The sequence below is a fragment of the Copadichromis virginalis genome, linkage group LG14 (genome assembly GCF_057382275.1).
Source record: "Copadichromis virginalis isolate Kocher_CV1m ecotype Utaka linkage group LG14, C_Virginalis_male_GT1.1, whole genome shotgun sequence".
NCBI lineage: Eukaryota > Metazoa > Chordata > Actinopteri > Cichliformes > Cichlidae > Copadichromis > Copadichromis virginalis.
In genome coordinates, this window is record NC_140631.1 from 1,585,273 (window position 1) to 1,611,026 (window position 25,754).

Sequence of the window (25,754 nt, forward strand, 5' to 3'; positions counted from 1 at the left end):
TGTATCGCTAAATGTTGCATCTGTAAGAAAAACAAACATTCAGCACCCGGAGCACAAAAATTTAAAAATAGGTTTAACTTGTGTGATCTAACCCGACTCAAACCGCTGACCTTCTGACTCGTGGACGACCTGCTCAAACTCTTGTGCAGCAGCTACTCCAAAAAACACAAAAGTGAGTCCTCACAGCATTGCTCTTAGCTAGCTCTGATGGTGAGAGGATCACAGGATAGACGCAGGAAGCAGCGTGCTCCACTGAGCCTGCACGTGTTTCTTACCTGGTCTTCTTATCGGCACCTATTTTGCCTCCATCCACCTCAGTCTCATTATCCTCTGTGGGGCTCTGAGGCTCTGAGCGAGGAAACGCCGTCTTCAGGGTGTCAACGATGGCGTTCACCACAATCTGCACGAGTAAACACATATGAGCTGTATCAATTCCATTTATTCAGGTTTATTTATCGAGCGCCAAATCCCAACAGCAGCTGCCACGAGGCATCACAAGCTGAAACCAGAGCAGGTCATTTCTTCATATCAGCGCTCCGTCTCAGCAAACTAAGCACAAACACTCATGTGTCACTCACTCGTGTTAGAATGAAATAGTCACCTTGTCTATGCGTGACACAATGAAAGGTTTCTTGACAAAGGCGATCCTGGCATCTGTGTTGAGAGCGAGAAATTCCTGCATCTCCTCACTGTTGGCTATTTCAGGGATGCCGCACAGTTGCTGAAAAGGTTGAAACAGAAAGAAGCCACCAGAAATGTAGCAGCAGGCCAACAAACAACACGAGTGCACTACAGAAAGGTTTTCCACCAACTTTTAGAAAGGTCTCCAGGAGGCCCTTCCTGGCTTCTATCTTATCACTGTCCATGTTTCCAAACGGCATGTCTGGAAATATTTTCTTTGGACCTTTCACGCCTGGAAAAAGATCAGATGAGTCAGACTGGAACAAACAAACTCTCTAAGGTTCTCAAAGGTCTACTGCAACACTCCTTTCAAATGTCGAGCAAAATATAAAGCTTCTGTACCTTTGATGAGTTTCCTCAGCTCTGTTTTTTCTTCCAGTCGTGTCTGCAGATTGAGGAACTCGCTGTAGCGTCTGTTGACCGTGTGATAGGCTACAGACTGAGCAGAAGATGGATTCTCACAGCCCGTCTGTACAGTTTCTGCATCCTCAAAGCCGGCCTGGATGCTTGCCGGGTTCTCACAAGCCATTGCTGTCTCATACTGTAAAGATAAAAAACAAACTGTGAGGCTTCACTGATATCCCAGTGAACGTAAGAATGCACCAGTACAGGCCAAACGTTTGTGACTGTATTCGCATTCCCATCAGTCAGTGCAGGAAAACATGAAGTTTTTTTTATTTTTTATTTATTTTATTTTATCTTCAGTTGTTACAGATGGGACAGACATGGCTGGGGGATAAGAAAGGAAAGGAAAAGAAAAACAGAGGGGAAGAGGGACAGTGAGAAACCCTAACCCTAAGCAAAAAAAAAGAGCAACATAAACACAGCACCACCACATTAATAGCTAACAGTAAATATTAAATATTGAATGCTGTTGTGTGGCACGCAGGACCTACAGCGCACAATGTGCTGTGAGGTAGCAGCCACGAAAGGTAGTTTGTGTCTGTGAACACCCGTGTGGATCAGCACGCTTGTATTCAAAAGGTTTCTCCATGTAACGATCTGCTAGGGAGTGTGGGGAGACATAGCCCCACCCCAGGGCATGAAGCAGGCATGGAGGAGATCCAGAGGCCCCAGAGTACGAGGACCCAAGGAGGACCATCAGAGGGGCATCTGTGCCACCCTCCTGGGAAGAGCTGAGGAGAGCCCCAAATGAGGGGTCACCCAGCAGCCACGGAGCAGAGGTCAGAGGGGGCTGCAGTGACGTGCCGTGGGCTCTGCGGGCAGCCAGCCGTGCCAGAGTGAACCGAGCCCCAGGCCCAGAGGCCTGAGGGCACCCCACACCCCAGAAAAGGCCTGACCGAGCCACGGGCGCCCGACCGTGCCAAGCAGCCACTGTGAGTGAGCCGGTACATACCTGAGCGCCCAGCGCCGCGCACCAAGAACCACCAACGCACTGACACCCGAGGGCATCAGCCACCGGCAGGGAGTGTGGTGGGGGGAGAAAGGCCTCCATACTTTGGATGTTCCCAGAGGGGCGGAGTCTAAGACCCAACCTGACATATAGACACAGCCACACCACACAGACACAAACCTGCATTCCCACCCCCATATACACATATACAAATACTCAGCACTCACCCAACGTAAAGACAGACAAATAGACACTGTACACACAATCACACTCCCCAAACATACTTTACACCCCAGGTCCAGGTACCCTCACCCCCAGAGGGGGAAACTGCACCTAGATGTTACCCTTTGTGTTAAGTGTTACTGTGTTAAGGTCTAAAACTGATATTAATTATGTGAAATTAATTTTGCTGTTTTATTTCATGTCCACCTGAGAGAACAAAGTGTCCAAATAGACCCTCACTCAGTCACCGCTGAAGCTCGGCCCCAGCCCTCCTTCGGGTCGCTCATCAGCGCGGGGATGACAAACGGCATTACTTTGAATACTGTGTAACTGACTTTTTTCCTCTTAATAAAGAACCTCCTGTGTTTTGTGTTTAGTGGTTTTATCTTTGTCTAATATTAACCTTGCTATCCAAACGTCCTAGCACTGATTTATTTAACGTTTTAGTAAAGCTCTAAAAACTTTCTCCCAGTGCAGAACGAGTCCTGTTTCTGTGTATTTCAGGGTTTTAAACTCTTAGTTATTAAACAAAACTGAAAGTTAAATATGTTGAAACATTAAAATTACTGCCTTTTATCATCATTATATTTGTCAGTGCTAAAAACTGCACAAATGCAGAAAAGCTCATCATCATGGCCAAATGCCTGATAGAGAGGACACTCCTGAAAGCAGTGCTGCAGCACTCTCTGGGTGTTTTTCTGTGGGTCATCGATCAGCCCAGTAAACACCAACCAACAACTGCATCGTAGCAAAGTCACATTGTCCTTACTTTGATGGTGTAAAGTGTGTAGGGGTGCGAGCCGGTGCCTCGGTGCTCCTTAGCCGTGATGGTTCCAGTGATGCGGAGGTTTTGGATGATGACGGGTCCCTCGGGGCTGCTGAGGGGCTCAAAACTGAACGTGGGGACAGAGGAACAGCACTGCAATGTACTGACAACACTCAGCTCATTAGGATTCATTACCCCAGTCTGCTCTGCGCCTATAAGAAGGCCTCTGGTGGCGATTATAGACGGGGAACTGCCTTCTCTGTCCAAGGAACGAATCCTGCTGATACTGGAGTCCCTCTCTGCTGTGCTGAGCGATGGCAGGACGCAGCCATTAGTCTGCTCCTCCGATTCTGAGCTCAGCAGGAATTTGGTTTGGCCGTCCACTGGACTGTGGCAAACATCCTCCAAATCCAACCCGTAGTTGGTCTCGACAGATGTGGCGCAATCCTTCCTACTGTCATCCAGACCATCATCTTGTCCGATCATGACCAAAGAATCGCTGGAACTGCGTTTAAAATCAGCCAAAGGAGAATCCGGGTCAGAGTCGTTTTCCTGGTAAAATGGGTTTGACTTGCTTCCTCTTGTGTAGCGCCTTAAAAAGGGTCGAACAGTTTCATCTTCTTCGGCGTTGTGTTGTGGAAAGTCCGCCTCCGCGGAGTCGGGCACATCCTCGGCAGCGGGCGTGGCGGTCTCTGTGTGATTGATCTTTTCAGCCTCCGCTCTCTGCGCAGGAACGTCGCTGTTCTCTTGAGGAACATGTGCTGCCTGCCATGCTGGAGCGACCTCTGGGTCATCAGGTGGAGAGGGTAGGAGCGGGGATGAATTTGGTGATTCTGTTGTTTCTGGCGGTTGGCTGACAAATATTTTAAGTATGAGGAGGTTTAACCAGTCAGGGTCCGACAGTTTGGCAACGAGAGGCAGCAGGACATTACAGGTTATCAGCTCTCCAACCACAAACCGTCCAGTGCGCGTTTCCAAGTGCGGTGAAGGCACTAAAACGTGCAGCAGCAAGTCTGCGACTGCCCTCACATAGTTGACTTCCACTGTTTCGCTGGTCACGGCGAGGTGAGGGCTGCTGATGCTGGAATAAGCCTTCCACAGCTGCTCGTTCTCGCTGCTCTCATTTGCTCTCAGAGACACCTGCTGCTCGGTCACCAGCTCCTTGGCTTTCATGTAGTCCTGTAGATGGCAGCCGAACAGATCGAGGACCCTCTGGGTCAGTTCCTGCAGAATTCACACATTTACACGACCCATTAGAGAAATTCTGATTCTCTCCATTTTTAATTCTGCATGTTAATTTAGTTTCTTTACAAGCAACGAAATCTCGTAATAATTCCTGTGAATGTTGCCGTTAACGGTCAAATATACAGTAACATACACTAATAATGGTGTGACCCTTTGTGCAGCAAATGCTACTGATCATCTTGTACGATGGCACAAGTAAATAGTCTGTTCTGTTTTATGCTGGACGTAGGAAAAATGACTAAAGTGACACCGACAAAGGTCGAATAGGCAGAAGGGGTTAGAGCATCTCTGTGGTGAATACCATAGACCGGTGCTGAGCTGTTAGTGGGTGTGCTGAAATACTTCATATGACGATTTGAACTACTTGAAGTCTAAATCGCAACTCACAGGACCTGCTGTCACCTACCACACAGTGCTTCTTATAGAGCTCATGGTTCTCAGAGTCTGAGCTGGTACATAAAGGGAACTACTGTGGTTTCTCTTATTTCCTGTCATATACAGAGGATATTCATTTAATATGTTGATAGAACAGTAGCAGGATGACATCCTCGTAAGTGGATATCAGGCCCATGTAGAGCAAAATTGAGTATTTTAGTCTAAATAACCCAAAATGTGACGTCCACGTATGTGGACGCAGGTCCTAGGATGTTAAAGAACTCAACAGTCACATGACCTGTGGTAATGGGTCACACCTTTCCTAATATTTACCCAGCTACAGTCCAGAATGACTTGTTTACTAACACGTATCAACCCTGTATACATTATTTTAATAGATGGTTTTAACCATCCCAGACTTTTGGAAATCTCTTTACAGATTTTAATGCAGATTTACAAGTGCTCCTCATCCATAGCAACAACAACTGTAGGCAGGTTAACACAAACACTTGTTCTTCAAGTACTTGTAGTGTGCCTGGCCTTCACATTAACTACAGAAAATTCTTGCAAGCACATTGTTAGACCTTGTGAAAGCTCCCTGCTCCTTTAAAGCTCAGTACCTTCCTGTCAGCTGTTCTTGCTCGCAGTTTCAGCCCCATGGCCATGGAGATCATGGCTTCTTCAATCTCTGTTTCAAAAGCACTCTCAGAGGACACAGTGGAGTACCAGGAGGTGACAAAGTCTCTGATGATTTTCTTCACTGTGTTGTGGATCTCCTGGTCCAGATCATTTTCATCCTTCTCAGACTTTGGAATCTGAAAATTAGTAATTAGGAGTCTAAGGTTAACTTAGCCCAAACCGTTTATAATCACATCCATATATTGTAAAACATCAAGCTGTAAACCATCATTAATTATAGACCTACTTGCTCCCAGGTGATAAACCTCTCCAGGTGAATCACACTGTTGGACTCAAGAACAGTCTGCGAGCCGAGCCAGCCCCAGAGCACCAAGAGCAGGCTGGTGAAGACACACAGCAGCCAGATGTTGACCAGCAGGTGGAACAGCACCAGCCAGGCCAACACCACACCGACGCCCAGCAAGCTCCTCTGTCCCCACACCTCAGCCATGATGCTGCAGGGTTTGCTTTCTCACTGGCCTCAACTGGAGAAGTGAAGATCAGGCGTGCCGGGTACCATCACTCCTTAAAGAACCAAAACGATAACACCTGAGTGGCACATCGGAAACAGGACGGGAAGCTGAGTGCAAGCAGAGTGGGGTAAGTTGAAGTAAAGGGGATGAATGTGTAACACAAACATATCATCCACGCTGCTTATCACGTACTGACAGCAAACAGAAGAAGTGTTGTAAAATGCTTCACTGACCTCAGGGACGATGTGTCTCGTATCTGCTGAGCCAGCGCGTGTACGCTACAAGCTAACGCTGGTTGTGCCGTGCTTCATGCTTCACTAGCTAACCCGGTGTAGCTATGCTGCGGTGGTACTAGCGTTAGCCCAAAGGCATTAACTGTCGTGCGGAGACCGAACTCCGCTCAGATGTTTCATGACGGTGTACGTCCGACAGGCTGAGACAGCAGCTAAGCAAGATGTCAAGATTAATGTCTGCCCTTTAGCTGCTTCCTACGCCAGTAACAGCAGCAGAGAGGTAGCTGGAAACATGAGCGGCATCGCTGCTTCTTTGTAAAGATGCTGAAATGAAGAGAAGCGCTGTATTTGTCAGAGCTGCAGCACGCACATACCAACCTTACAGTGCTGAACCAAAGACACGTCACTCCAGGAGCGCGCGACGCCCGCTCATAAACGCATACAACAAGCTACAGCGCGAGCTCAGACAGACATGCACCCTGCACGAGCCGTCCAGCACTCAACGAGAGGTCTCGTGAGCTTCTCGGCGTCAACTCCTCGGTCTGGTTTGTTTACTTCCTGTATTGCGAGCTATGACGTATCGATTGGGGCAGGCTCTAAGGCTTCGGAGGCAACCGACTTCCGGTATTTGCCAAAAAGTGATTGCCCGTATTCAAACTGCAGTAAATGGCTTGTTGGCCTATAATATGTGAAATGTATTTCAAATGTATCCCTCACGAATGATATCAAGTCATCGTGAGACACAGACAGCATTCCTGTCGCAACGCAATCAGTTTATGGCAAAGCGACTTTTATATATCTTTGATTTATCCAGTTAAAAATCCCTCTTTGTAAGTCCTGTTCACTAAAGTCTATTCACCAATATAAGTAAAGACATTACACATAAAAAAACACATGGAGACATTGGAAATCAGTCTGTAATTTGCATTTTTACAAATTAAATATTAGTTTGCTATTTTGTGTACACACTTTACACTCATTCACTCATCAACTTGCATAATGGATTTATCATCAGGTCACAATATAATCTGAAGTCTCCATCTTTCTAACTCTGTGCGATGCTGTCAGTCTGTCAGCCAGTTTGCTTGCACTGAAAACGTTTACTTTACGTGACGGGGCGTGGTCTGCGGTGCAGTGCAGGGATGCCGGACGCACAATCGTGCCCCGTCGACTTAAAATCTGTACTGGGTCCTATCATGTTGTTGTTGTTGTTGTTGTTGCGTGTGCGTGTTTCTGAACAGCAACCGTGAATAAAATATTATGGAAGCACTAACCCGTGGATATATTACAACTATTTTTTTTAAAAATATCTGTACTCTGTAAAGTTTCTGATATTCAGTCATTTATTTATTCACTCATTCACTGTGGTCGGTCACATTGACTGGAGGGCTGTCACAGTTGAATCTTGAAGCTGATGTGAATATCTGAGTCAGGATGAGGCTGAAAGGACTCGAAAACTGAGTTAAATCCATGTTAAAGTGAGCCTGCAAACAGTCTGTGGTCTGAACATTACATGTTGAAATCTGTTCACAGATTCAGTCATTAAATTTGATAGATACGGTCTACTGAAAAATCACCAAAGGAGTCTCAGTGGATCCACGACGGATGTCTAATGTCTCGGTATAGCCTACTGTGTCCTGGTCACAGTCCAGATAAGAATCGTGGATTCAGATTTCATCAAGCTCAGATCCAGTTTGGCTCCAGTCGTTTCCCAGTTCATCCCATTCAGATCTCTTCACGATGGTTTAACTTTTCCCGACACGATGTGTGTTCTTTATTCAAACTGGTTCATCCTCCCAAAACTATACTGAGATTTTTTTTAAACGACTTACTCTCAGTCTTTAAAATACACTGCCGGGACCACAGAATCCAAACACAGGAAGTTAATTCGTGAGCAGAAGAAGTGCTGATGAATACCTCACCACTCACGATTAAAATGTTCTTTTCTTCACGTGACTTGGAAACAATCTCAAAATGTTAAAAAGAAAGAGAGCAGGTTCATCTGAAGTATTTCTGTAAATCAACAGCAGCTGAATTTTAGTTCAGTTCAAAGGAGCATGAAAAGAACGAACTCTCTGAGCTTGTGTGGTACTTTCCCCCCAAACATATTGAGTAGATTTATTGAGCTGAGCTTCTCCTCAGGGTGCAGGCTGAGCTGTACCTTTCACATCATACATGAACATGGCTGACTTAACTCCCAAAGCCTCATTAGTTCATCAGCCTTGGAGTTTTTCCATACACTGACCCATGACTTAGAACAATGCTGTGCTCAGCTATACATCAATGTAGATACTGTTAAATTCACAACCCGTGAGTGTGAGCTGAGCTATAAAAATCAGTGTTTACTGATTTTCTTGCTGTAAAATCCAGCTTTTACGCTGGATACAGACATTTTTCTTTAAATACCACAGGTAATTAAATACTTCCTCGGTTATTTCCTTTGTTTATAAAATTATCTGGGGAGTGTCAGATTCCCTTCTTTCATTTCATTTCAGAAATGAAAACGTTTTTTTCAGTGCACTCTCTGAACACTTAGATGGCACACTTGTTCTTGGAGGCGACCTCAACCTTGGACTAAATGAAGACATGGATAGGCTCAATACAGCGGGAACTCAGCGTAATTGGCAGTCCACAAATATAATCAAACAGTATATGAGCGACTTTGGTCTTTGCGATGCATGGCGCTCCCTTCACCCCACCAGTAAGGAATATACTTTTTTCTCACATGTCCATCACTCCTACTCTCGTCTGGATTATTTTTTGGTCAGCAGCTCACTGCTGAACGACATTTCAGACACTGAGATTCATCCTATAGCTGTCAGCGATCATGGTCCTGTATCTTTAACACTAATGCACAAGAATAATACTACGCCAAGAAAAAACTGGAGATTTAATATATCACTACTTAAAGATGAAGACTTTATTAAATATTTTAAAAAAGAGTGGACTTCGTATTTAGACTATAATGACACTCCCGAAACATCAGCTTCTGTTCTATGGGAAGCAGGGAAAGCTGTGATGAGAGGTAAAATAATTTCTTTCTCATCACATAAAAAGAAAAAAGAAAACAAAAATATAGAAATGAAAACTGAGGACATGAAAGTCGGAAAATGAAACTTAACACTTGCCACTTTGGTTTCAGTTTCCACATCATATAACTGCCTTCCATGTGCTATTATGTCCCGGACACAGAAGGAGCTGAGAGGTGAGTGTTTGCACATCCTGTGGTCTTTACTGTATAGACAGTTATAGTAAATTTAATAAAAGTACATATGTTGTTATGAGTGCAATGTCTGTGAAGGTTCTCAGTCATCCAGGTCATCGTAGTCTTCACTTTTGCTTTTCAAGCAACTTAAAGAAGTCCAGACGCCTTTCTTTCCAAGCTCCTTAGATTATGAATGTAATGTAATGCAGCTTTAGGTCTGACTGGGGCATTTTTTTGGCCACCACTAAATGAGCCTTTTCAGGTCAGATATGAAAACGAGTGAAGACGGAGTAAAACGAGGTATGCTGATGACTAGTATAACCTCACTAATCTGATTTGTTCAGTGTGGTTGACTCTGGAGCCAGTGTGGGAAAATATTTCTGAAAGACCGGAGGGAGCCACACAGTCGCTCATTAAAATGACCTTGTGTGCAATTTCACACATGCCATGCGTCCGGGTTTTTCAGAAAGCCTTATTTCATACGGTGAGTCACAGGGTTGATAGGTTAGCTCTGTGAGGGTCTGTGGGTCATTCCTCCTCAGCCATGAACAGGCTCATGACAACTTACGAGACACTACCTTTGACAGAGGTGAGTGAAACACGGCCTGCACTGCTTTCACTCTGGATTTATTAACTGAAATCACTACTGGTGCTTTTGGGAGATTTAATGTGTTGTATATTGTTTCCAGCATATTTTAAAAAAGACAATTTTAGGCTTTTCTTTGTTCGTAACTGTTCTGCCTGAGCCTCGCCAACTTAATTTAGAGCTTGTGTCCGTTAGGTTTCCATTTCCTCTCACGGTGTGAAAAAAAAGGCCAGACTGTGGAGTTCCATCGTCGAGATGACGTCTCACATGGCACTGTGCAAACTCTGTGAGTACAAAACAAGCTGCTGCAAAGTCACTCTCATAAAAAACCCTAACTGGGAAAATCCGGTATCTTCTCGTCATTTCTCCTCTATTTATAAAGTTAGCAGTAAAGGAAGGAAACTGGGACTTTGTGGTTACTTGGCAACCCCTTGAGGGATTTTTTTATGAGCCACAGTTTGACTTCATCGGCTGAGTTAACATCTTTTCTGTCACCATCAGTTCCTCTGGTTCTGGTGGCGGCTGTGGTGCTCACTGTGAATGGGATAATAGGAGATCCCCTGTTTGAATGCCTCCAAGACACAGACTACAGCGAGCTTCTTGACATCGTGAAGAAAGGTCTTCCTGCTACAAAGACGCCTCGACACGTAGCAATCGTCGGCGGGGGCATCGCTGGACTGACGGCTGCCAAGTTTCTAGAAGATGCTGGACATAAGGTAATTTACAGTCAGGGAAAAAATATTTAAACTACACTCTCTCTGGGAGTAATTTTCTGAGTCATTACTGTTGGTGCTAAAAGTGCATATGCTTTTCAAACTGAGTGTCATGGCTGTGTGTCCCCTTGGACATCAAAGGTGACCATAATCGAGGCCAGTAATCGTATCGGAGGACGTGTGGAGACCTTCAGGAACAGAAGAGAGGGCTGGTATGCAGAACTGGGGGCCATGAGGATCCCAAGCTTTCATAAGTGAGTAAAGAGACGCACATGGCAAATAGACACCCCCTCATTTAATCAAGGAAAATATCCTGTTGGAAGTAAGAACTGAATGATGCCAGAAGAAATGTACTAGCCTGTAGAGTTTTCAGTACTTGTAAGATTTGAGCCTCTAAGTAACTAGGAAGAGTCTAACAAAACACTAAAGATCTTCTAGCTAAATGGTTAAAATACCGTATATATTCACACAGGATAACTAATGTGCTTATGTCACAGGATTTTGCTTTCTTTTGCGTCCAAATTACAAATACCTATGAACCGCTTCATCCAAGATGACATCAACACCTACTACTTGGTAAACGGAGAGCTACATAAAACCTATACAGTTGAAAACAACCCCAGCGTGCTCAACTACAGCTTGTCTGACAGGGAGAGGGGGAAAACGGCCGCTCAGCTCTTCAGCCAGGCGCTGTGGAAGGTTTGTTCATGTGCTGCTTTGTTGCACATGTCAGTGTGAATCTTGTCTTGTAAATATTGTGATTTTCACACAGGTGAGAGATGATGTGAAGGCAATCGGCTGTAGTGCCACATTGGATAAATATGACTCCTACACAGTGAAGGTAAAGGTTTAATTACCTTGACACTCGATGTCATACCGATCGCAGCTGTAATCTGTTGGGGGGAAATGTCCTCACAGGAGTATCTGGTGAAGGAGGGCAATCTGAGCCGTGGAGCCCTGAGGATGATTGGGGACATCCTGAATGAAAACAGCCTCTTCTACACATCACTGATCGAGATGATGTACATGCAGACAGACATCAGTGACAACGTTGAGTAAGAAATATTCATATGTCACAGTGGGATGTTAAGAAGCCAGGGAAGAGGAACAGCAGCTAAGATATGCTTCTGATTCTGAGTGGTTGGTCTTCCATACCTTCTAGTGCCACCATTGTTAGACTGTACTCCAAAAGGGCAAAATAGTTGATTTAAACACTTTGTAGAGCTGAGGGAACAGATTCATGTGGCACTTCTCCTTTGTTTCGTCATTACTGTATATGTTATATGGGGCGATCGTGGCTCAAGAGTTGGGAGTTCGCCTTGTAATCGGAAGGTTGCCGGTTCGAGCCCCGGCTTGGACAGTCTCGGTCGTTGTGTCCTTGGGCAAGACACTTCACCCGTTGCCTACTGGTGGTGGTCAGAGGGCCCGGTGGCGCCAGTGTCCGGCAGCCTCGCCTCTGTCAGTGCGCCCCAGGGTGGCTGTGGCTACAACGTAGCTGCCATCACCAGTGTGTGAATGTGTGGATGACTGGATGTGTAAAACGCTTTGGGGTCCTTAGGGACTAGGAAAGCGCTATATAAATACAGGTGATTATATGTGTAATTTTTCTTATTACTTATAACACTGTGACCACTGACAGGTGAAGTGAAGAACACTGATTCTCTCCTCATCATGGCACCTATTAGTTGGTGAGATAAATTAAGGAGCAAGTAAACATTTTGTCCTCAAAGTTGACGTTAGAAGCAGGAAAACCTAACGATAAAACAGCTGGGTCAGAGCATCTCCAAGCAACAGTAACCAGCGACAGGGCCGTGGACAGTCAAGACTCACTGATGCATGTGGGCAATAAAGACTGGCCCATGTGGTCCGATCCAACAGACGAAGAGCAAACAGCTGAAAGAGGTTCAAGCTGAGTGCAATAGAAAAGTGTCAGAATTGACAGAGTTTGGTTGCTGTGTAGCTGCAGACCAGTCAGGGTGCCCGAGCTGACCACTGCCCACCACCAAAACCACCAATGATCAGCATCAGAACTGGACCACGGAGCAATGGAAGAAGGGGGCCTCGTCTGGTGAGTCACGTTTTACATCAGGTGTGCATGTGTCGCTTACCCAGGCAACACCTGGCACCAGGATGCATTGTGGGTAGAAGGTGAGGCGGCAGAGGCAGTGTGATGCTTGGGGCGATGTTCTGCTGGGAAACCCTGGGTCCTACCATCCATGTGGATGATACTTTGACACGTAGCACCTACCTGAGCATCGTTGCAGACCATGGACACTATTATACACTCCACGGAGGCCACACCTCGCCACTTACAGGATCAAATGATCTGTCGCTAACTTGGTGCCAGATGCCACAGCACACCTTAGGGGTCTGGGGGAGTCCAGGCCTCGATGGGTCAGAGCTTCCGTGGCAGTGAAAGGGGCACATAATGGTCACAATGTTATGGCTGATTGGCATAATTCAAATTTATAGAAAATAAATGATTAGTTCAGCTTTAGCGGAGTATTGTGTATTAAGGGATGTTTTCTTGAATTTCTTTCAGGTACTTTGAGGTGACTGATGGCTTTGAACACCTGCCCAGAGCTTTCTATCAGGTCTTAAATGCCACCATCCTCCTCAACTCCAAGGTCAAGCTCATAAACCAGACAGGTGGTAGAAATGTGACCATCACCTATCAGGACCAGCACAACTCCCTGACTAACCTAACGGTGGACTACACCCTGGTCACTGCCACAGCCAAGGCCACCCTGTTCATTGACTTTCAGCCCCCTCTCTCTGGGGACAAGATGGAGGCCCTGCGCTCAGTTCACTACACCAGCTCCACAAAGGTGGTGCTTAGTTTCAAGGAGCGCTTCTGGGATAAAGAGGGCATCAGAGGAGGGAAGAGCATCACAGACCGTCCCGCTCGCTTCATCTACTACCCCAGCCACAGCTTCCCCGGGACATCCGCAGGTGCACTGCTGGCATCCTACACCTGCTCTGACGACTCCGCCCTCTTCCAGGGCATGAATGATGGGGAGCTGATGGCTGTGGTCCTGGAGGACTTGGTGAAGATCCATGGAGAGTACATCAGGCCTTTGTGGACAGGGGGGCTGGTGAAGAAGTGGGGCTTGGATCCTTACAGTCTGGGAGCCTTTGTCCTGTTCACACCTTACCAGCAGGGGCTCTATGCCAGAGAACTGTTCCAGAGTGAGGGACGGGTACACTTTGCAGGGGAGCACACAGCCACACCTCACGGATGGATCGAAACGTCCATCAAGTCTGCACTCAGGGCAGCTAAAAATGTTAACAGTCTTACACTGTAGTGTTTCATGCAGCAAACGTTTATTCCATGTTCACTCCTTTATCGTCTGATTTCATGAACACTGTTCCAGCTCAGTGCTGTGTGCTCCTGGAACCCCCAAGCCTCTGGAGAGCTAACTTTGGTGGCCGTACCCTGAGACGGATAACAGGCAGTAGTAGTAGTAGTAGTAGTCACTCCAGTGTGATGTTTATTTTCTGTTATGAATGTACTGTTGATGTGCATCTATTAATTGATAGACAAAAGGTTTGTCTGTTACAGGCACTTTGATCAGATTTGCAGCGCTTCGCTCTTAAAGTTCCTCCTGTGTCTAAATACCAAGTTTCAGTCGGATTAAGTGCAGAAATCTTTCTATGTTACATTACGTTGAAACTTGTTTGCAGAAAAAGTGGATGAACAATGGACAGAGCCCTGTGATTCATTCATTTATGTTTTATTTAATTTTATCTACACGGTACTTCATGACTTCATTTTGCACGTATGTTGAACCACAAAGTAAATCTCTGGATTTTCCCTGTCAGCGTATGACTCGAAGTAAAAAGATGTAAGCATGAAAAACGGCTGGTTCATATTTAATGTGGTGGAACACTAACAGACTAGCTCCTGGCAGCGGCACAGTTTGCCTGTTTGCTGTGATGAGCTCTTTGCAGTTACTTTTTAACATGTGCATGGAGCTGCAGGTCACTCAACATATAATTAATGCAAACACTGAATTTTTGGTGCTAGATTCTAAGTGAACAACTCCATTACATTTATGCAGCTGTTTGGATAAAAAAAAGACAGTGTTTGAATTCTTCCTAACTCCAGACTGCTCCTCTAAGCCCACCTCCCTTCTAATGGCATTAGATTTTCACCTGAGTGGAGCTTTTCGAGTGCTGAAATGATTATTGATAGCCTCTCTTTTTGACATAAAACTCTAGGAGTAGAGAAATGTCCTGAAATCGAGTATTTAAAGCAGACTGAGTGGACTCAGACTCCTCTGCGATATGCACTGACAGAATAACAATTATAATTCTCTATCATTTTCCTCGTCTACTATTGATCAGAACATAACGCAGAAGCACCTTCTGCTTTCAAGAGAAAGCAGAAGGTGCCAAGCGAGGAGCTGCCCAGCCTTTGCTTTCAGCTCTATAGATGTCGTTTAGGAAAGTAAATAATAATCTTGAAGTTTCAGATGGATGAAAGGGAAAAAACATCAGGCAACATTGTTTCTTCAGGTGAAACATTTAAGATTTATTATTACCACACTTCTCCAGGCTTGCAGATTTCCTCTCCCTTCCTTCCTCCAGTTTGATCATATGACTACACCCCTCCCCCCATAAGAGTTCCTCATCATCTCTCAAACGCCAGCTGTTATACCCACGTACACAAAGTCTTCTTCGTGTCATCTCCCATCAAGTTAGGAATAAAAAAAAAACATAATACAGTCTGACTGCGGTGCGTTATCACTGAGTGCCTTTCTGCACCATCTGTGTGAAGCGGTTGGTGATGCTGAGGGTGGTGTCAATGAATCGCTCCACGCAGCTCACCAGGCACGTCTCTGTCCTGTAGTCCAGCTTTGAGCCCGGAGTGTCCACACATTTATCCCAGCAGACGTCGGTGAAACTGTGCACCTGCAAACCACAGGACACAGACGGGAACTGATTCAGCTCAGTGTTATTTATAGAATGTCGAAGCATCGCGGCTGATGCCAGTTAATGTTTATTAAAAAAGAAAAGGCTGAAATCTGATTACTGAACACATGTAACCAAGATTCATGCCGGACTCTAGAAGACAGCATGTTTCTGTGTGTACAGGAAACTATTTAAATCAATCACAGAACTGATGTGCATGGAGTTAAAAACACATGTCTTCTGCCTGTTATGGTTGTGAGAGCTGCTTCTATGAATGTTTATATAGAATGAGAGGGGGAAAGGTTACCAGCTGCCACACTGGATGCTTGTCTACGGAGCAACTAACGTGCACTGCTCTCCACACAACGATGGTTACCAGTTCCTTCACTGACTCGGTCTGTCTATCACTTATAGAGCACGGCTCGCTGTGAAGCGCCCCTTAATAAATTTGTCCACAGCCACATCCATCATATTTTCTTATACATCTGCTGTTTAGTGATTCAGCTAACCTGCTCCATATTCATCCACCAATTATCCCAGCGATACCAAAGGTCAAATAAACGATTAATGATCATCTTTAAAGCTGCAATGTAACCACACACAGTACTGACTGGATTACGCCGAGCTTTGAATCCACGGTTAACAAAGCTCAGCATGTGGATCTAGAGGATATATTAACTCTATGTTCTTCAACGCGGAAACACCTGGACAAGAAGCAGATGTTCTTCCAGCTGTGTGATGTCCAGTTCTAATACAAACTGGTCTCTTGTACAGAGACATTAACGGTCAACTAAGCACGTGTAAGACGTCAGATCACGTCGTGCAATGAACTACATCTGTCGGAGGACAGTCAGCCCCCGTCCTCTTACAGACCTGAGCCTGGAACTGCGCTTTCTGCTGCTCGACAGCGATCATGCGCTGCAGCTGCGTCGCCTCTGCCTTCTCCGACGCGCTCAAGTTATCAAAGCCGTCCATGTCTTCTGCCCGTCGGCTGCACAGGAGCTCCGAGCACTGCTCAAGCACAGAGGTGACCTTCTCTTCCACCGGCGCGGTTTGGGAAACAGCGCTAATCACACGGTGCCCTGCAGACGGCGGCGCTTCCTGTTTGCGTTGTTTGACGCGCTAAATGCGACGCAACAAAGGACGCGTGCAAAGATGTTTCATGTTGAGCAGCAACCCCCCAAACACCGACCGGTACGGTTATTAGCGTACAGACGCATGTTTCACATCCAGCTGTAGAGACGTGTTTTATAGAAGGAATGAGGATTACAGAGAACTCACAGTTTATTTTCACATAAAGAAGTCAGAAAATAAAATAACAACAAACAAAACACTGGTGCTGTTAATTTACCTCTTAATTATGAAAGTGTGTATGAATGAATTGTAGTGGTGGAGTCAGCGCAGTAAAAACACATTTATGTCTTCTTTACCTGATCACAAACATGCCTGTGTCTCTGCAGACATTTCTCAGAGGACTCTGGTGGCATTTAGTTTTCTAATTGTATGATGTTCCACGAGTATGGAAGACTAAAACAGTCAGTCAGCAAATCATTGTTTTAACAAAATAAAAGGTTGACATTGAAGAGGTACTGCAGATGGTTCTACAATAATTAAGAAATTAATTAAGAAAAACAATTAGTGATTTATTGCTTCCCATACATTTTTATATCATTTGCTGCAATTCGATCAGTCGATATTTATTGTCAAACTTTATGTCCATAGTTTAAAAACCAAAAACACAAAATATAAAGCTTAATAAAAAAAGAAAATATCTGTAAACATATAAAACCATAATATAAATAAAACGTATTAATTATTTTAGATTCATTTATTTCTTGTGTTGTTTTGTACAGCCACAGTTGACCACCTTCTAAAAACAGACACTTAATAGGAATGAAACAAATGTTGTAGTCCACATAGCACACCATATAATACTATTATTAGTTATTGGTATTTATTTAAAATACATAATAATTAGGTGATCATCTCGAACACCCACAATCTTTGTGACGCCACGTCGACAGGATTACATCCGGGTTACTGCCGTGACCTTGGTTGGTTGTTCATCATGGCGGCCATCGTCAGGTTGAGTTCTGTGTGCCGCAGAGGAATTAAACGTGAGTAGCGCTGCTTCTCTCCGGGGTTTATGACTGTTCTAAGCATGTGTGCTTACTTTAGGGCCGCAGTTCGACAGCAGGCCGATTTGACGGAAGTGAAGTCGAGTGTTGGCCGTAGACGAACAAATGGCGCCAGCTGCAGACTTTTCAAGATCACGGTTTCACTGAAGCATCCTGCTGTCAGTATTAGCCGCTTTATTGCTACCTGTCAGTGGCCAGCGCCAGCTAGGTATGAGTAGTGCCAAAGGCCGCTTTGCTAGCATGGTGACGTCGCTGTCGGACCGCGGCGTTATCGCTCAGCACTGTCCACCAAAGATTATTCAGAAGTTGGAGAATTATTACTTCGAAGGAAAAAGGAGGCAAAAGACCTGAATTGCAAGATTTGTAGTCAATGACGGGCCTCTTAAAAAAGTAAAATAGAAATCGGCTCCCTTCCTTTGACGTTTTAAAGAGCACAGTAAAGTTTGCGTTAGGGTAAGGCTGCTCTCGTTTGGCTGTTTGTGTGGATGATTTCCAGCTGTAATCGCACTATTACATAGCCTTCATGTGTTCATAACAAACACAAGAAAATATAAACGTTTTAAAGAATTATATACAGTGTGTGATAGTTATGATTACGCTCATTCTATCTGATTAAATCCCGCTAGTGTTCGTTGTGAAGCAGATCTTAAAATGCTTGATCTTGACTGTGAGCTAATACAGAAGCACCAGTGAACTTCCAGACCGACGCCAATATTTTCTTCTGTCTGTTCGTGCTGTTGTTGTCATCCCCCTTTGTGCCAGGAAAAAAGCATTTATTATTTAATTAAATTAAAAACACAACGCTTTCTTTCAGTTCCTCATTTATTCATTTATATTTTTCAGTTCAGATCTACGTGACATAGCAGATCATTAACACAGTGCTGCTGTGCACAAAGGGAAATGCTCCAATGCTCCATGGAGCTTGAAGGGGACAGTCTCTCAGAGTAAAGACACCACTAATTATTTTACCTTAACTGTGTGTGATGTGTCGCAGTTTAAAACTCGTGGTGTTCTGGGAGAATGTACAGTATTGAAATGGAGGACATGTAGGAAGCACTGCACTGGAGCCTATCCCAGCTGTCATAGCTGTTTTTTATTTATGAGAAAAATGAGATCCACATATGAGGACATTTGTTTTAAATTTTAATAGAAGAGTGGCAGTATAATGTCCTCGTAAGTGGATATCAGGCCCATGTAGAGCAGAATTGAGTATTTTGGTCTAGACAAGAGAACATGTGATGTCCACGTGTGGACACCAGGTCCTCGGAGGTTAAAAAATACATTTGGCATCAAAAGTAAGGAAATTTGGTTTGGGTCATTATTTCTTTGTAACAGTGCTTCTTGGCATTGAAGATGTTGGAAGACCAGTTATTTCACCTTTAATAGTACCATATTTGTAAGGAAAATACATTTTTTTGTTGAGCAAGGAACCCATGCAATGACAATCAGATGCCTGATTAGCAGCACCTGCGAGCATGCACACTGCTCTTGTAGTTGGTTTCTGCTCCAACCACACCACGTTTAACTGATCTGTGTAGGGTCCATGCCATAGGGCAAACTAAGATGCAGTGTTATCTGCAGTGAGCCCTGGTACCATTGAAGGCCATGTTCCATCTATCAGGGGTAAATGGCCTGCATTTGTATAGCGCTTTTCTAGTCCATAGGACCCCAAAGTGCTTTACATATCCATTCACACACACATTCACACACTGATGATGGCAGCTACATTGTAGCCACAGCTGCCCTGGGGCGCACTGACAGAGGCGAGGCTGCCGGACACAGGCGCCACCGGGCCCTCTGACCACCACCAGTAGGCAAACACGGGGTTAGTATCTAGGGGGTGTCCTAATTAGACGACGACACCACAAAAAGAGTTTCCTCACACCGTACCACTTAGGCTACGTTCACTCTGCAGGTCTTAAAGCTCAATTCCGATTTTTTTGATCAAATGCGATTTTTTTTTTTTTTTGTCTGCTCGTTCACACTACAGATAAAACGTGACAGCAAACGCGCTCTAGTGTGAACGCTCAAAGCGGCCGCATGCGCAAAAGAAGACGTCACACACAACGTGCTCTGTTTAGACCCAGAGCAACAGTGTTGTGTGACTGATGGCCTTAATATAAAGACTTGTTTCGGACTTTACGTTTCCCAATTTTGCTTTAAGTTATAAAGTTATTGTGTTATCTACATTTGGCCTAATAATGATCCTTATTGCTGTTTTAGAGGATAGCTGCAGATTTCTGTCAGAATCTGCAGATTATACATGGTAAATGGTAAATGGCCTGTATTTATATAGCGCTTTACTAGTCCCTAACCAAAGTGCTTTACATATCCAGTCATCCACCCATTCACACACACATTCACACACTGGTGATGGCAGCTACATTGTAGCCACAGCTGCCCTGGGGCGCACTGACAGAGGCGAGGCTGCCGGACACTGGCGGGCGCCACCGGGCCCTCTGACCACCACCAGTAGGCAACGGGTGAAGTGTCTTGCCCAAGGACACAACGACCAAGTCTGTCCAAGCCGGGGCTCGAACCAGCAACCTTCCGATTACAAGGCGAACTCCCAACTCTTGAGCCACGATCGCCACCAGTACAAAAAAATACAGTACAAAAAAATGTTCACGTTTCTCCAACGTTGTCTTCCCAACAGTTTCACTGGATGGCCAGGAAGCGTTCGCGATGTCTTCTCCGTCGCTGATAATCGGCGTCTGTCTTGTGTCAGTGACGTAAAAGACGGATTTAATGCGACGTGACCATCAAACAGCAGTCGCTTTCTAAAACATCAGATATGTATCGGATTCAGGACCACATACCAAAGTGACCCAGGTCGGATTTGAAAATATCGGATTTGTGCCATTCACACTGTCAGACCATGATCGGATAGATGGTCGCAGAGGGTCACAAAAGTCGGATTTGATGCGCTTTCGCCTGCAGTGTGAACGCAGCCTTGGAAACGTAGGCAGTCTGTGAAAGGTTTGCAGGACGGTTTGCCTGTTGGCTCTCTACCCACACCATCAAGAACAAACTGCTAACAGCCGATCTCCAGTCACATAGGGCAGCAGAATAAGCTGTTTGGAGTTAGCAGAGAAGATTAGGCAGGTTTTTCATGACCGCGACCCACAACTGCGTTTTGTTTACAAATGTGGGACTGTTCAGGAAATAAACAGGTTGGAAGTTTGAGTAAAGGCAAAGCTTCTTGGAAAAGATGGGAGTTTAAAAATAATTAGGTTAAAGGAGCGACGTCATACACTTGAAAACATGTCAACACACTGCCTGGTGAAACCCCGCCCCCTTGTGGTGAAATTCAGCATTGTGCAAATCCAGAAAGTACCTTTTTTAAATTTAGAAACTGAACACACACAAAACATACACAACATTATGAGGAAAGGAAAAGTAAAGCAGCCAGATGTGTTTGTGACTTTGTGTTTTCTCTCCTCAGCTCTGTTCTATCAAAGCGCGTTGCTGGTCAGGCCGCTGGCTGTACCCCACAAACACCTGGAGCAGCCGAACCTGCTGACGGCGAGGATTCATTCGTCACAGAATCTGAAGGGTCAGTGTTGACGTAGCGCCCTGTGTGCAGGTGTTGTACAGAACGAGAGGTGCACGTAGATTATTTAAATACCACAACCTCAGAAACCTCTGTGGCAGTCATCAGCTCTGACACACTTAAATCAACATAAGCTTTCTAAGCTGCACATGTTCTACTTTTGACTCAACGTAAGTGTAGCGTGTGTGACACACATTACATTTCAACACCAGTGGAGGTCCAGTGGGGCGGTCCTGGCATCTGAGGAGCTGGTTAGCTTTCCAAGAGCAGAAAATGGCTAGTTCAGACATGTTTTGCATTAACTATAATCTTAATGGAGGGCGAGAGAGAAGCAGAATGGAGCGCTACACCCCGAGGGCGAAAGGAGGAGCCATTGCAGGCCGATTGTGTCACACGCAGTCATCACTGAGCCTGGAACAACCCTGATGCGATCGTGGTCACAGTCGGGCTTGGTCAGGGTCACGAACCTGGCAACCGCTCAGCAGGTACAGGTGTCTGAAGTGGAGCAGGATCGCTTTGGTTCCTGTTTTGGATCTTCATGGTTTCGCCCTCACGTGTACACACAGCGTTTTTTTCCACATGAACACAGGCGGTGACATTTTGGCCTGTTTGGAGGTCATGTGGTTTACCCACGATGTGGGTCCAGAATGAAGGAGCCTTCTTTCTGTTTTTGCTCAAATGTAAAAATACGTTCATATTGAGCCAGAATATGATTCACCTTTTCTTACTTTAGTGAGTGATAGTCCTCCTTCTTTTTGTCAGAGTTTTTCTTTGGCTCTTTTGTCTCTCCAGTCCTTATATCTGATCAGTTTCACATTTGTAACGCTGCGTAACACCAACCGTGAGTCTTTCAACAAAGGCACTTAATACGTGCAAAGCAAGATAAAGAAAATAAATCCTTGGCCAATATATCACAATTTCAGGTGTTTAAATTGTATCGCCCTTAAATTCTACATCGGTTGTAACAATGTGGATTTCCAGCTTATCTTATTATAACAGAAAGGTTTCCAGTCTTTGTTATAGTGAAGAAACAATCAGTTTTCCTGTCCTGCTGAGAGAGATAAGAGAAATATGCCCGCTTCAGCCACATTAGAGGCTTTTGAGCATTAATGATGACTTTATTATTTTTAACCATAAAATCATCATTTAAAACTGCATTTACTTGGATGCCGATACAAGGACAGTGTCACAGCTCCACGTCTGGTTTGTGCAGCTTAAACAAACTGAACGTGAGAGCAGAGCTGCAGACGTTGTCACCCTCAGATTGGTGCCAAGTTCACTGCTTGCCAATGATGCTGATGGATTACTGACCATACTTGTTATCTACAATTTGTGCAACATTAGATACAAAAAACTGAAAAAAATAATCGCAGAAAGATGTTCAGTAAAGACACAAGCGGCTCAGTGAAGTAGCCAAACCTAATATGCAGGAGACCCGGTCTTTCCAGTGGCATGTGTAGAATTTGAGATGCATGTGACTGAGTCAGATTGAAGTCTGCTCAGAGCTTCACATTGTTCGGCCTTCTGATGATCTGCAGTTTATCTTGCTTCACAGCGAGTTCCACCTCCAAAGCGGCCTCTCTGCACTGGACGGCAGAGCGAATGCTGAGCGTGCTGCTGCTGGCCATGGGCCCTGTCGCTTATTTCAACCCTGGTCCTGTCATCAATTACTCTCTGGCTGCTGCCCTGACCCTTCACGGACACTGGTAAGACTAGCAGTCAGCTGATCCCTGGTTTCACTTGTTTCTAAAATGTTATTGCAAATATTCGCAAGCCTCAGGTAAAATATTCCTGACGCCTGTGTTTTATTTGAACAGTAACGCTAAGCTGTCTTTTTTTTTAGAGCTTTCACTTCCTGAAAGCTATATAAGCTCTCGCCAGTCTGTCACAATACCAGGACACTGTCCAGGCTGCATTTATGACTGAGACAGAGAAACAATATTTCCTCATTCAGCTCTCAATACAGAGCTGGTTTATTAGGTACAGTGATTGTGTATGATTGACACGAACAATGTTTCTCTGTTTATTGACCATCATGCAGGTTTTTATCAACGTACATTTAAATGGTATACTTACCCTGGAGGTCACATAAGTATTACAACAGAAAATATAAGTTGTTTTATGCAAATTGGAGACACTTATGCTTAGCTAGCTTGGTTAATTAGAGACTGAATGGCTCAAACATAAGACGAGCTGTTACTGTGACTGTCACTGGATGAAGATTTTGCAGCTCAGAAATCATATTTTATAACGTGGATCTCAAATCTCTTTAAAAAAATTAAAGGTTTGGACAACTGCAGCAGCATTTTAGTCTAGGGCGGCTCGATTATGGCAAAAATGATGATCACGATTATTTTCACTGACATTGAGATCTCGATTATTTGACGATATTTATTTAACAATAACAATGTGTTGAATAATGACTTTAAAAAATAATATAAAATAGTGCAAATACTGATAACAGTGCAAATGTTTGCAATATAAGAAATCAATGAAAAATGTAAACGTCTGTGTTTAGTGAACTTTGCAGTGTTGCTCTGTGGTGCAGCTACTGTAGCAAAGTTTACACACTGTGTCTACTTGATCCACGTCTGACTGAACCCACAATGTTTCCACACCACTGAAGGTTTTTTACCTCTCTTTTCAACCAACGGCCGTCACTCTCCTCTCCTAATAACTTCTGCTTAGCTTTCCGAGCTTCCCTTGGGTCCTCTTAATTGTTGTGACACGTGTTCAAAATGCAGAGAGGTGCGCTTGATTTGCCACACGGAGCAGCGCCAGAGTAAAGCACGAGGGAGGGGCTAATAATCGGCTCAGTCATTTTTAACGATCGTTGAAAGCCCAGATCGTAATCGAGATTAAAATTCGATTAATTGAGCAGCCCTACTTTAGTCCCAGCTGGAATCTCCAGTATTAGTGTGTCAGGCTGCAGAGCGAGAACTCTGTGCACGTGACGGCTGAGGCTCCTGGCTGTCATCACGTGTGCACACAGTTCATTCAGATGTTGCGTCGTGCGTGGAAACGTCAGCACGTTTATGGGGCAGTAGTTGATGCATTACTGTCATGGTCAAGTTTAGAAACACTGGTTGCACATTTTCCATGTGTGCTGTGCAGTCATTTAGAGCGCTTCAGTGTAACCCTGCTGAAGCAAAGGGAGGCCTTCTGTCTTCACTGGCTGCTCATCTTTTCCTCTGCCTGTGTTGTTGCAGGGGTCTCGGGCAGGTGTTGACAGACTACGTTCACGGGGACGCAAAGATCAAGATGGCCAACGCGGCTCTCTTCCTCCTGTCCACGATCACCTTCACTGGTCTTTGCTACTTCAACTACAACGACGTGGGCATATGCAAAGCTGTCGCCCTGCTCTGGAGCAAGTGAATATGACTGTGGGCCGGGACGCTCAGGAAGACCGAAACACTGGTCCTGGCTGCGTGTTTAACAAACGAAATCAGTGTGTTCTCTGTAAATATCATTTTGACAATATTTCATTGATTCAAAAGTGTTTGTGTTCATTGATTCTAGCTTTGTCTTTGTGCATTGATTGGGCTGTTCCTGAGTAACCGTGGAACAAATTTACGCTACAAACATGTTTTAACAACACAGCCATGACTTGATCAAGTCTTAAGGAATACAGCTGTCTGAGCTCTCGTTCATTCTTTCTCATTTGCGTCCTTTGTGTGGCTGATCTCTTAAACATGTTTACTTCCAGTGTGTGCACATGCTGCCTTTTCTCTTACACTATCATCAGCAGCACACACTAACCCCTGTTTGAAAACCATTTCCATGCCCCACCTAGTGTTTTAGTGTCATTGCGACCAGGCTGTCCCTGCAACGCTGCGGCTGTACAGAGAGCCGTGGGCTCTGCTGTAGGAGCAGACAGCGTGTGCTTATATGAAGCTTTATTAATGCTCTGCTTGAAGGTTTAATAAAGGTCAGACTGGCTAAATCTTATTTTAACCTTCGAGGCAGGAACAGGACACGACTGCGTCTCTATGGGGTCATGTTATACTTTGTATGTGAATCAGTTTCTGCTGCAATCTGCAAATTTCAAAGAAACAAAAAGGCTTTAAAATAAATGTTTATTTGGATCCTAAATCAGTAAAATAAGACTTAATATGGCAGTCCATTACATTCTAATCTTGGAACATGCACTTATACACAGTACACATGTACAGTCTTTGCATGCAGCTTCCACACCAGCACTTCTTTGTGTTTGGCTGGAGTGAGTGTGATGTCACAACACCTGTGCAGTAAACATGTTTTATTCCAGCTTCCACATTTGGCGTCACTCTGTTCTTTCCATCAAGGCTCAGCTGGGGTGTACTACGGAGCAGTGGATGGGTTAGCAGGTTATGTTGAGCTTATAGAGTATACATGTCGACCCCGAGTGCATACGTGCCACGGCTCCATTTGAACCTTTTACACTGGCCGAATATTAATAATGTCTCCTCAGAAAACTTCATCTCACATTAGTCTCGACTACTTTACAGCGCTGGTGTTGCCTTTTATGTTTATAGGATTTACAGATTTCCTCTGACGTGTTTGTCGTCTTACCCGTCATCTCCGACGGGGATTAGTCGAGCTAGCTCATGCTAACAGAGCCTGGCCGTTTTCAACTTTC

At 44.8% G+C, this 25,754-nt stretch overlaps 4 protein-coding genes across 10 annotated transcripts in view; 2 read left to right on the forward strand and 2 right to left on the reverse strand.

Moving 5' to 3' along the window:
• The window catches only part of snx19b (sorting nexin 19b), a 58,730-nt gene extending 52,120 nt beyond the window's left edge, over positions 1 to 6,610 (reverse strand). For 3 of the 6 annotated variants that reach the window (XR_014923914.1, XM_085478968.1, XM_085478965.1), the window contains exons 1-8: positions 6,406 to 6,609; positions 5,569 to 5,846; positions 5,264 to 5,458; positions 3,027 to 4,247; positions 1,024 to 1,222; positions 813 to 913; positions 602 to 721; positions 276 to 400 (exon numbers count right to left, since the gene is read on the reverse strand). Coding sequence is in view for 5 of the 6 variants with exons in the window: in XM_085478968.1 (XP_085335094.1) it covers positions 276 to 400; positions 602 to 721; positions 813 to 913; positions 1,024 to 1,222; positions 3,027 to 4,247; positions 5,264 to 5,458; positions 5,569 to 5,772 (2,165 nt within the window). In the remaining variant the exon portion in view is untranslated. Of the gene's footprint in view, positions 1 to 275; positions 401 to 601; positions 722 to 812; positions 914 to 1,023; positions 1,223 to 3,026; positions 4,248 to 5,263; positions 5,459 to 5,568; positions 5,871 to 6,027 lie in introns of all 6 variants that reach the window. The other 3 variants (XM_085478969.1, XM_085478966.1, XM_085478967.1) reach the window with 3 other exon arrangements.
• Positions 6,611 to 9,002: 2,392 nt separating this feature from the next.
• il4i1 (interleukin 4 induced 1) lies at positions 9,003 to 14,265 on the forward strand. Of its 2 annotated transcripts, none has more exons than XM_085478970.1 (8): positions 9,003 to 9,232; positions 10,014 to 10,104; positions 10,320 to 10,534; positions 10,673 to 10,785; positions 11,029 to 11,230; positions 11,304 to 11,372; positions 11,450 to 11,586; positions 13,074 to 14,265. In XM_085478970.1, exons 2-8 carry the CDS (start codon positions 10,074 to 10,076, stop codon positions 13,834 to 13,836), a joined length of 1,530 nt encoding a protein of 509 aa, XP_085335096.1. In that variant the 5' UTR covers positions 9,003 to 9,232; positions 10,014 to 10,073; the 3' UTR covers positions 13,837 to 14,265. The 2 variants fall into 2 exon arrangements, with proteins under 2 accessions (XP_085335096.1, XP_085335097.1); XM_085478971.1 differs by having other exon boundaries at positions 9,019 to 9,052; positions 9,170 to 10,104.
• Positions 14,247 to 16,570, reverse strand: timm8b (translocase of inner mitochondrial membrane 8 homolog B (yeast)). The gene is made up of 2 exons (XM_085478977.1): positions 16,319 to 16,570; positions 14,247 to 15,445 (listed from the first exon to the last, which is right to left on the reverse strand). The coding sequence occupies exons 1-2, from the start codon at positions 16,418 to 16,420 to the stop codon at positions 15,278 to 15,280; spliced, it is 270 nt and encodes an 89-aa protein (XP_085335103.1). The 5' UTR covers positions 16,421 to 16,570; the 3' UTR covers positions 14,247 to 15,277.
• Positions 16,571 to 17,473: 903 nt separating this feature from the next.
• On the forward strand, positions 17,474 to 25,409 carry sdhdb (succinate dehydrogenase complex, subunit D, integral membrane protein b). Its single transcript, XM_085478976.1, has 4 exons — positions 17,474 to 17,562; positions 21,029 to 21,139; positions 22,692 to 22,842; positions 24,346 to 25,409. Exons 1-4 carry the CDS (start codon positions 17,514 to 17,516, stop codon positions 24,509 to 24,511), a joined length of 477 nt encoding a protein of 158 aa, XP_085335102.1. The 5' UTR covers positions 17,474 to 17,513; the 3' UTR covers positions 24,512 to 25,409.
• The last annotated feature ends 345 nt before the right edge of the window (positions 25,410 to 25,754 follow it).